At 34.6% G+C, this 11,041-nt stretch overlaps 2 protein-coding genes across 2 annotated transcripts; one reads left to right on the top strand and one right to left on the bottom strand.

The window, feature by feature from the left end:
• The first annotated feature begins 404 nt into the window (after window positions 1-404).
• Window positions 405-3,135, top strand: LOC107892554 (calcium-dependent protein kinase 17). The gene is made up of 8 exons (XM_016817624.2): window positions 405-1,223; window positions 1,317-1,460; window positions 1,537-1,689; window positions 1,768-1,883; window positions 1,973-2,140; window positions 2,233-2,360; window positions 2,456-2,555; window positions 2,776-3,135. Exons 1-8 carry the CDS (start codon window positions 545-547, stop codon window positions 2,860-2,862), a joined length of 1,575 nt encoding a protein of 524 aa, XP_016673113.1. The 5' UTR covers window positions 405-544; the 3' UTR covers window positions 2,863-3,135.
• A 3,066-nt stretch (window positions 3,136-6,201) lies between these two features.
• Window positions 6,202-9,816, bottom strand: LOC107891442 (ABC transporter F family member 4). Its single transcript, XM_016816247.2, has 2 exons — window positions 9,474-9,816; window positions 6,202-8,679 (listed from the first exon to the last, which is right to left on the bottom strand). The coding sequence occupies exon 2, from the start codon at window positions 8,664-8,666 to the stop codon at window positions 6,489-6,491; it is 2,178 nt and encodes a 725-aa protein (XP_016671736.1). The 5' UTR covers window positions 8,667-8,679; window positions 9,474-9,816; the 3' UTR covers window positions 6,202-6,488.
• Window positions 9,817-11,041: the final 1,225 nt, after the last annotated feature.

Here is an 11,041-nt window from a genome sequence, read left to right as displayed (position 1 = left end):
GTGTTAACCTGATATGTTTGTAGTATGAAATCTGAATGCTAATATCATATGCTCATCTGTCAGTAATTTTGAGAGTCCAAATTGAAAATCCAAGTCATGGTATATGACAGAAAGGGAAATGTTTTTTCATATTTATTAGCAAAGAAGAAAGGCAACACTAAGAGGAGCTAGCGATCGTTGATGGAAGTTCCCCAACAGACACAAAAAACATAAAACGGTTTTGGTAGAGGCCGACAAATCCTCTGGACTCTTTGTCTTACAAACATGTTCATTTCCAACAGTTTCAAAACACACCCCCAATGACTGGTTTCCACACATTTTTGACATCTTTAATCCTAAAATCTCTCATTATCAATCCTCTCTAATTTCTACACCAAATTCCAAGCTGCTGTACATTTCTTTCAACAGTTTTTTTTTTCCTCACGCTATACATCCTTTCTCTTTCTTTGTAATAAAGGCTTTTGTTGAGCCTCAATCAGAACGAAAATATTGTCCTTCTGGTTAAGGCTACCATCCCCTCTCCCACTTTCATTTGACCCCAATCATGGGGAATTGTTGCTCTTGTGGCAGCTCCGCCGAAGATGCCAATGAAAAGGGAGACACCATCACGGCGGAAGAAGCCAAGAGTCCTAACGGTTCCAAGCAGGACTCACCATCAAGGAATAATACAGCCTCCCCAGCAGACTCCTCCAAGCCATCCAAGTCTTCCCCAATCGGACCCGTCTTAGGCCGCCAAATGGAAGACATTAAAGCCACCTACAACATTGGGAAGGAATTGGGTAGGGGACAGTTTGGGGTCACACATTTATGTACTTGCAAGCAAACCGGGGAACAATTCGCTTGCAAGACCATTGCCAAGAGGAAACTTGCTAACAAAGACGACATCGAGGATGTTAGAAGGGAAGTACAAATCATGCATCATTTGACAGGCCAGGCTAACATTGTGGAACTCAAGGGAGCTTATGAGGATAATCATTCGGTTTATTTGGTTATGGAGTTATGCGCCGGAGGCGAGCTATTCGATCGGATCATTGCTAAGGGCCATTACACCGAGCGTGCTGCTGCTTCTTTGCTTCGAACAATCGTTCAAATTGTGCACACATGCCATTCCATGGGTGTCATCCATAGGGATCTGAAGCCTGAGAATTTCCTATTGCTGAACCAAGACGAAAATTCCCCCTTGAAGGCCACAGATTTTGGTCTATCAGTCTTTTACAAGCCAGGTTGAGATAATTCCCTCAAACTCAATGCTTTTATATGGCTCAACGATATCTTCATTGCTAGGAATTGTTCTTAATTCATTGGATCTCTTACAGGTGAAGAATTTAGAGATATTGTTGGTAGTGCATATTATATAGCACCTGAAGTCCTAAAGAGGAGATATGGACCCGAAGCTGATATATGGAGTATTGGTGTTATGTTGTATATTCTTCTATCTGGGGTTCCCCCTTTCTGGGCAGGTACATTTGATTTCTCAGTCCTGGTAAATGCAATCTTGAAGCTCGAAACTAAGATGAGTTTTTTTCCCCTTGATAGAATCCGAAAATGGAATATTCAATGCAGTTCTACGTGGCCATGTTGATTTCTCGACTGCTCCATGGCCTTCAATTTCAGCTCAAGCCAAGGATCTTGTTAAGAAGATGTTAACTGTGGATCCCAAGCAGAGGTTAACAGCAGTCCAGGTTCTAAGTAAGTATATACCTAAGCTTTCAGCTATGGCGGCCATGTTATTTGTATGATTCTGATTGATTGTATGGCCATCAACAGAACATCCATGGATCAAAGTGGACGGTGAAGCACCTGATACACCTCTTGACAACGCAGTGCTAAGCAGGCTCAAACAATTTAAAGCAATGAATCAGTTCAAGAAAGTTGCTTTAAGGGTATTTAACCCAACATCAAACATCCATCTCATTGAATTAACCCTCTCAAAAACATTAGTTTGTGATGTAATTTTTGGTGAAATGATTAGGTCATTGCGGGCTGTTTATCAGAGGAAGAAATCATGGGATTGAAGGAGATGTTCAAGGGCATGGATACTGACAATAGTGGAACAATTACACTAGAAGAATTGAGGCAAGGTCTCGCTAAGCAAGGAACAAAACTCTCTGAATATGAAGTTAAACAACTAATGGAAGCGGTAAGTCATTTCCAAACATCAATCCCATTTCGTTTATTATTATTTTTTTGTCAATAAGACAAAATATTTGTTGTTTTTCTTTTTGAAAATAGGCTGATGCAGATGGAAATGGAACTATAGACTACGATGAGTTCATTACGGCCACAATGCATATGAATCGAATGGATCGAGAAGAGCATCTCTACCATGCCTTCCAACACTTCGATAACGACAATAGCGGGTAATCATAGTTTTATTGCAGCTAATTTCGTTATTTCTGCAATTCCATTTTTCCACTTTTGGTAACTGGATGTGTATGCCTACTTGTTTGATCAGGTTCATCACTACCGAAGAACTAGAGCAAGCACTACGTGAATATGGCATGCATGATGGCAGAGACCTAAAGGAAATCATTTCCGAAGTTGATATTGATAACGTAAGGAAATTTTCTATATATATATTATATTCAATTTTCACTAAAAAAATTAAAATATTTTAAAAAATTATTTAATACATTAATATCGAAATTTTTAGACTCCACAGATAAGATTTAAAAACTAACCCATGTTATATTTAAAACTTATATCACTCACGGTATATCAAAAAGATTTCAATTTCATTCTCTTTACTTAAAAAGAAAGAAATAAATTTTACAGGATGGAAAGATCAATTATGACGAATTTGTTGCAATGATGAGAAAAGGAAACCCAAAGAGGCGGCGTGATGTTGATTATATTTTATGATCAAAAAACTTGCATCACATGAAGAAGAGATTGATATACAACGCAAATTTTGTACATATAATCTAGAAAAGATGCAGAGATGAATTGAGGAGATGGCTAAAATTATTTTAGGAAAAGAAAAGATATGGTTTAGTCTTTAATTTTCAACATTCAAACTTGCTTACTAGTATGTTTAGGAAAATGGAGTGGGAATTTTTTAAATTGTTAATGTTTGGCAATATAAAAGATTATGAAATGGTGTGTGTATATGAAATCAAAAGTTAACAACTTCATTTTTTATTTTCTTAATTTCCTTTCATTTCTACTTGAGATAAATCCCTATTTTAAAGGAGAAAAAAGTGGCTTAATTTTGGTGAGAAAAAAACGTTATTATTAAACAAAATCTGGGTAAATTTTAATTTGGCGCCACCCACCACTAATTTCATTTGGCTCAAGGTTTTTTTTTTCAAGTTTCCCACTATACACCCCTAATTTTATAATTTCATTGATTTAATTAATGAAAGTTTTGACTTATGTATAAAGTAGTCGATTGAGTTTTAATTCGATTAGCATTGACATTGTTGTTAATGCAAAAGGACATAGATCCGAATACATTGAAACGCATTATCTGAATTGGAAAAAAGTTATGAGTAATTTTAAACCCTAAACCCTAAACCTTAAATTTTACCACTAAAGGATGAGCACTAACCACATCATGTGATGCAAAACCACAAATATATTAAACAGAGGAAGAATGAATTTATGGTGCCAAATTGAATGAGACCAAAATCCAATGAATTAACTCTGGAAAAATATAGTAAATTAATATATTTCGTCACTTATTGACTTTGCCAAATTGATATCAAAGTTATTTGATTCATTCCATATCTTTTGACTTCTTAAAAGATTTGGGCACTTTATTTATTTTTATTTAATTTTTTAAAATATATATAAAGTTTCTTTTTTTAAAAAAATTAAGCTTTAAAATAAATGAATCTAGATAATTGTATGTTCGTGTTTATTTTAGTAAATTTTATTTTTTTTATTTTTTAAAAAATTATTTTGTTTATTTTTTGTTGGCATGACACTACCACGTCAGCAACTATAGTTGACACGGAACACCACGTCAGTGCCGTTAACAACCACATCAACGTTGTAACAGTCAACATTAATCAAAGGGCCTATTTGACTAGTTTTATTAGTTCGGGAGCTCAATTAAGTGCAAAAAAGTCGCAAGAACTTATTTGATTTTTACAAAAAAATTCTAGGGTCTTTTAAACCATTAAACTTACATTTAAATAGTAATAATAATTGTATCGAATATCAATGAACTGAATCCTAACCTTCCAATAAAGATAAATAATTAATTAAAATTTTGTTTGATTCAATATTTTGTATAAATTAACAACGAAAAATTATTTTACGAGTTCTTTCTATTAGATCATTTATAATCTCTACCAATAAAATCAGTCCATATCATTTTTCATTTTCCATATTGGATTAAACCTCCAAATCATCGAAAGAACTATGAGATTGGCTGAAACCTCTACAACATTAAATTGATTAATTTTATTGGTTCGGAAAAAATAGTTATAATCTCACCATTTTTATATGTCGTTACGTCACCTTAAAAGACAATTTCAAATTTTCTTCTTCCAACCCTCACTAACTATGTATAATATGACAAATAAATAAAAAAAAGATATGAATTGATTGTACCGGTAAAAACAGTAAACATCGTAACAAGAATGACCATAAAATAATTCCAAGTCTAAAATTACCATGTTCATTTTATATTGTTGTTGCTAAAATGCTAATCTAATTTAGGCAATATCTTGATTGAAGTTGAGTACATAATTCTTGCCACCAGTTTCTAACTGAAAAATGGTTTATTTAGTTTTGTTTTCAATTTAATCCAACTGCTAAGGCAACCTTTGATTCCCATAACATAAATTATTTATTATTGTGAGATGCTCCCCACCATCTCCAATTCTTTTGCTGGTCACCATGGCTCATCAGACAGAGGTAATTATTTAACTTCCCAACATCTTGTTTACATACCAACAGTTGTGTAATCATCTTCATTTCATCTGCATTCCTAATGTTTTGATATCCATATAAAATATAATCATCTTCATTCAAATTTTTATTCTTTTAAGGTTTGATTTCTTTTTCAACATTTTCAATATTTGTACAACTTAGAATGCTTGTTTCAATATAACAATTGTAAATTTCATACGTACATATAAACAAATAACTAGATATTTTGAATTTGTTCGAATAGAGTATGAAATATTAAGATGTTTTGGAAGTAGTATTTGAAAATTAAAATGGGGAATGGCAGAACAATGTAGTAGGATGGACGCCAGTCCCTCAATTTGGAGCGTGGGATCAGAAAAATGCAGGAGCCACCGATTATTCAATGATATTCAATCAAGCTCGTGCCAACAGGAAGCAGCATAAGTCTGATGTTAGGCGTAGCCTTGGCAATGACCGTGATCTCGTTGTTTCTTCTTTTCCTAAGCGCCCTCCAGACGACCATTATCCAGTCTCCGTACTATTCTCTCCCTCCATTCCCGCTTTTGCTTCCCCCCCCCCCCCCCGACTCCCCCTCATTTCACATTCCATTCTTGCTCATTTTTCCTTTTCATATTGCAGAAGAAAAAGAAGATTTTGACCTACATTAACTGCTGTATCAAACCTTGATTTGGCGCCGCCCCTCTAATCTCACTTGATATGTACATTTATAGGCATCTTCCGGTGGGGAACAAAGCATATATAGGGCTTCTTTAACCATGATTTTCCATGTACATATATCTTCTTTAGCATGCAGTGTTGTACAGAGCGCAAGGCTAAAAAAAGATGCCTGCCCAAATGATGTAAAGGTACAACATCTGTATATATATATATGCACGTTTTTGTATGTATGTAATATAATATACACATAGAATGAAGTATATAATTATGATTGTATGTTACTTGATTTCATGCTAAGTTGCGAGGATATTCAAAGCATTCCATTGTTGACTGATAATGTTAAACACAAGAATAAGCATTAACCATCAACACAAGGAAAATGGAATGGATCAATAGCATAGGTAAGGCTGGTTGTAATAAAAGCTTCTTTGCAGCCAAAAAGACAACTCAAGAAGCTACTAGGCTTCTTCTTGAACAAGTTTTCCTCGTAGAAATACTAGAGATTGAAAGCATCCCAAGTAACAGTTGGGAAACGCAGATTTCAAGTATCCTATACAGCATTCCTTGCTGGTCCATTCTTTTATGACTGTAACAACGCAATTATGTAACAGAAATAATGAAACATTCTTGACTATAATCTATAAACTTATAAAACAGGGAACGGGAATTAAAGCCGACACAGCTTTTGTTCTTGGATAATCTGGCAAAAATATTACAGTTATAACAACCTCAAAAAGAATTTCATAGCAACACAAATACAAATTCCAACAAAATTTAATAACCGACACGACACTTGCATTATTCCTAGTGTACAATGCAAAATTCCTAGTCTCTGAATTTCAAACAAGCCCTCGATACGGGTGAACCATCATACCATATGCAGGTCTTAATGCATTTATATGGTTAAACATATAATTTTTCATTTTTTGTTGGGAAAACTCAATACCACATCAATCATCAACCTCTGCTCTAATCTCTCTTTGCAGCTCTTCTTTGTAGTCTTCAAAACTACCAGGGAAAGTGTTCACAGTCCCATTATCTACTACCCAAATTTGACTCTTCTCTTCATCCTCGCAGACACGTGATATGAGCCTTGAGTCATGACTTACCAGGACTACTCCACCAGTAAACTCATCAAGCGCATCAGCTAGTGCATCTATGCTTTGCATGTCCAAATGGTTTGTGGGCTCATCCAACAGCAATATGTGAGGTTTTGACATGGAAATTGATGTAAAGACAACTCGAGCTTTCTGTCCTCCAGATAATTTTGCAATTGGAGTGAGGTGATTATGGCTGGGAAGTCCAAATTTCCCAAGTTTTGCACGAACAGCCTCCTGCTTGCTAAGTCCTTCTTGATCTGGATGAAGACGAAGCAGATACTGCACTGGCGTCTCCTCCATAATTAGTAGATCAACAAAATGTTGCGAATACCTCCCAATCCTCAATTTCTGACTCCTCCGTACTTCACCTTCTGTTGGAACTAGATCACCAGCAATCAGGTTCAAGAGAGTAGATTTACCAGCTCCATTAGGCCCAACAATGGCAACCCGAGTCCCCATATCAATACCCACATCAACATCTGAGAGCCTGAAATCCTCCCGGTTAGGGTAACTAAAGCTTACATTTATTATCTGCAAAAGGGGTGGAGTTAGTTCAGTAGGCTCAGGGAAGTGGAATTCCACACTGTAATCTCTCCACTTCTTCGGGGCCTCAGCTGGAGTTTCATCCTCATCAATCTTGCCCTTGCCCTTTCCCTTGCTCTTCGCTGCTTCTTTTGCTGCTGCAAACTTCGCTCGATCTTTTACCTTCTCCTGTTGAACTCGATTCCCTGACCTTTTTGCAGCTTTTACCTGCTTTTCATAAATTTCAAACTTCTTATTCATCTCTTTACGACGCTGTTCATACCCTGATTCAAAATCATCAAAATTTCCACGGTAGAACTGGAGCTTGAAATCATGGAGATGAATAATATCAGTGCAAACAGTATTAAGAAAATCTCGATCATGAGAAACAACCACCAATGTTTTTTTCCAGCGAAATAAATATTCCTCTAACCAAAGAACAGCTCTAAGGTCAAGGTGGTTAGTTGGTTCATCCAGTAACAGAAGTGTTGGTTGCACAAAGAGTGCCCTAGCTAGTGATATTCTCATCCTCCAGCCACCGCTAAAAGACCGAGTAGGACGACCTTGCATTTGTTTGGTGAAACCCAACCCTGCAAGAATCTTAGATGCCTGTGCTTCAGCAGCGTCTGAACCCAAGATCTGCAACTTATCATACAGTTCTGCAAGCCTTTCTCCTGCATCATCCCCATTAAGATCACTGTCATCCTCTCCTCCATTACCAGAAGACGAATTTTGTAAGGCTGTAACTTCTTCTCGAAGCCTAAGTAGCTCTTCATTAGCAGAAACAACAGCCTGAAGGGCAGTTCTATCATCACCAACAACCTCCTGTTCAACCAAAAGCACATCAATATTTTTCGGAACTGGAATCTTTCTCCATGCAAGAAGCTTTAACAAGGTAGACTTGCCCATCCCATTTGGTCCAACCAAACCATATCTTTTACCATGTGATATCTTAACTGAGGCATTCTTTAGAAGCTCTTTCCCACGAGCCGATACAGAAAAATTGTCTATAGTTATGTCTTTGACATTAGCATCTGCTTCATCCTCACCATCAAGGACAGAAGCTCGACTACCAATAACCACTGTGAAAGCATCATGATCATCTCTAAGGGCCTCCAGTTTCGCCTGTTCAGCAGCTTGTGCAGCAAGCATTTCCTTCTTTTCACGCTTCTTCTGTTCCTTTTCACTTATAGAGGTTTCAAGAGGCCTCAAGCCCTGCCTTTGGTGTCTATTGGACTGTGTTTGCTCTTCCTCAGAGGCATACTCCTCCTGCTCCTCCTCCTCATCTGAGGGTGGGAGATCAATGCCATCAGTATAAGATGAAACCTTTGGGCCTTTCGCCTTGGGTTTTGCAGAAGAGGAAACCCCCTTCTTTGGTTTATTATCAGGTTTCTGGTCCATGCTAGCAAGCATAGCTGAAACAGAGAGTTTCTCTTTTTTCACATCTTTGCTGCCTCCCTTAACTTTTGCAGTAGCACCACTCTCCTCTTGCTTTTTCTTGCCCATCACAACAATTACTCTGCTTAAATCAACATGAACAGAAAAGATTTATCAAATAAGCTCAATCTTATTGTTGCTTTGCTATTGTTTTTATAACTTCTTTTAATATATTCTTTTCGCTGCCAGAAAAGTTATTAGAAAGAAAAAGCTATTAATAGAAACTGAAATGAAACTTCGTTAAAAAAATTAAATAAGTAGATAAATCCAGCACCATTGCCTAATGTATGTTTGTTGGACTGCTTTGCTCTTTCTTTCTAGTTCACTGCTAAATGTTACTAGAACAAGAACATGGACATGTCATTCAAATGCTACAATCTTAACGTTATTATTTACTATTGTGTTGCTAAAAGAATCACAGGCCCTAACAAACTAATAGTAACCTTTTTATTTGATTCTAAAGGTCAACTAAAAAACCCCCCAAACCCTTAAGCCTATATTCTTAAATTCCAATTACCATCAACAATTGCAGAATCTCCTAATTAGCTTCTTTGTAGAATATTTGAACAAGATATTCCATAGTCAGAATACATACATCAACAGCTTAAATCAAAGTATTAGAACATATCATGCTTAAAGATAATAATTAGATTTATCTAAAATCAAGCCCGATTTAACTAGTACTAAGTAAACCTATTTCAAGTTTTTTTTTTCTGTGCAGCCCAACAACATATAGATTCAATGATCAGATAACCTAAATTTATCTAATCAACAATTTTTTTTAAATTAGTTAAAGTTTAAAACCATGGATAAAAACCCGATAGATAAACAGGTATGGCAAGAGAAAACAAAGCAGGGACTTTTATAGTAACGCACCTATTAGCTGAATCAAAGAAGCAAAAACAGAAGAGAAAGCCGAAGTGAATCCTCAAAATCTAGAGAGAAAATATCGAATAAAAACAAATAAAGTGAAGTGATGAGATGAGATGAGATGAGATACTCAAACACAGAGAAAAGGGAAAAAAAATTTTGGTGGATATTGCTCTCAGTGGGAGAGCTCGTGGGGTGAAATAGAGCGGCGACCACCTTTATTTTTATTGCTCCACAAAACACTCCCAACTTGTATCGAGATTCGAGGTTCTAAAACTTCGACTTCAACTTACCATCGTTTTCTTTTTTAATTTTCAGTTTTTTTACTTACGAAAAATAGCTACTCTTTCATATTTTATTATTTATGTACCAACCTAGAGTTTATATTGGAATTTTTAATCATAAATTAAAAATAAAAATTCGTAATTATTTTAAGTAATAAGATATTTAACTTCAAGTCCCTCGAAAATTTGATTTTTTTAAAATTAAACTCTATTAGTTTTAACATAAAAGTTTTTACGAAAAATATTTTCAACATTTTCCAATGTTTGTTTCATGTAAAATAAGATGGTCAACGTAAAATTATCTTCTTATTCCCATAACACCCCATACTTGACTCAAACATCGAGTCAAAGCACCAAGGTATTACAATCTCTACTACATTCTTCACTAATAAAATATTTTCGTATAAACTTTCATAACTCTTTAATTTAGTCCATTTTTCTCATAAAAGTTCAATATTCATTAATTAATTATTTTCTTTATTGTTACACTTTAATCACATAATTTATCTCAATTTATTATTTCACGTATCAAATTTCCATGTATTTCACTTCTATTTCATCCACATATTTTCTCAAGTTTAACAATTTAGCTCTCATCATCATAAAAATTCCACATTTTTCCATAATTTCACATTTACAATACTTTATGCATATTTCATATCTCATAAAACATTCATTAAACTTTTATCATAATTTCCTTATTCACATATTAAATTGTTTCACACTTAAATTTTTGTACATTTTTCAATTTAATTTCTATTGTCATGTAATTTATTTTTCACCATATAGGTACTTTAATAAAATAATTTATTATAATATATTATTTCACATAACATATTTTCATGCATATCACTTCTCTTGTTTCAATTATAAATTTCACAAAGTTTACAAATTAATCCTTAACATCATAAAGATTCATTATTTACTATAATTTCACCTTAACGTCACCTTGTAATCAATCCACTACCAATCATAAATCTCAAATGTATATTTGTTTCGTTAAAAAAATTATGAAATATTTTTGAGAAATATATCAAATAGCAGAAAATATTTTACACAGATTTATCCAAATATTAGAGAATATTTATTTTTCAGAAGTCATTTTCCGGAAACTATTTTCAGTGAAACAAATAGAGCCTTAAACTCGAGTAATTTGCAAATAAAAATATTTTGTATGCACTCTTAAATCAAACAATAAAACAATAGTTGAACTCAAACTAGATTAAGACTAGAAGGATGTTTTGTGATTTGCATTAGTTGTTTGATTTTGATTTTGATTTTAAAATATAT

Source organism: Gossypium hirsutum, chromosome D09 (assembly GCF_007990345.1).
Source record: "Gossypium hirsutum isolate 1008001.06 chromosome D09, Gossypium_hirsutum_v2.1, whole genome shotgun sequence".
NCBI classification, from domain to species: Eukaryota; Viridiplantae; Streptophyta; class Magnoliopsida; order Malvales; family Malvaceae; genus Gossypium; species Gossypium hirsutum.
The sequence above is the reverse complement of the archived record's forward strand: the minus strand, read 5'-3'. Positions and strand labels throughout refer to the sequence as shown.

Excerpts from the sequence above, each read along its gene's own strand:
- LOC107892554 (XM_016817624.2), top strand. The coding sequence starts at position 545 with ATGGGGAATTGTTGCTCTTGTGGCAGCTCCGCCGAAGATGCCAATGAA. Across the intron at positions 1,224-1,316 it reads ATCAGTCTTTTACAAGCCAG|GTGAAGAATTTAGAGATATT; the intron begins GTTGAGATAATT and ends GATCTCTTACAG. Across the intron at positions 2,556-2,775 it reads CCGAAGTTGATATTGATAAC|GATGGAAAGATCAATTATGA; the intron begins GTAAGGAAATTT and ends TAAATTTTACAG.
- LOC107891442 (XM_016816247.2), bottom strand. The coding sequence starts at position 8,666 with ATGGGCAAGAAAAAGCAAGAGGAGAGTGGTGCTACTGCAAAAGTTAAG.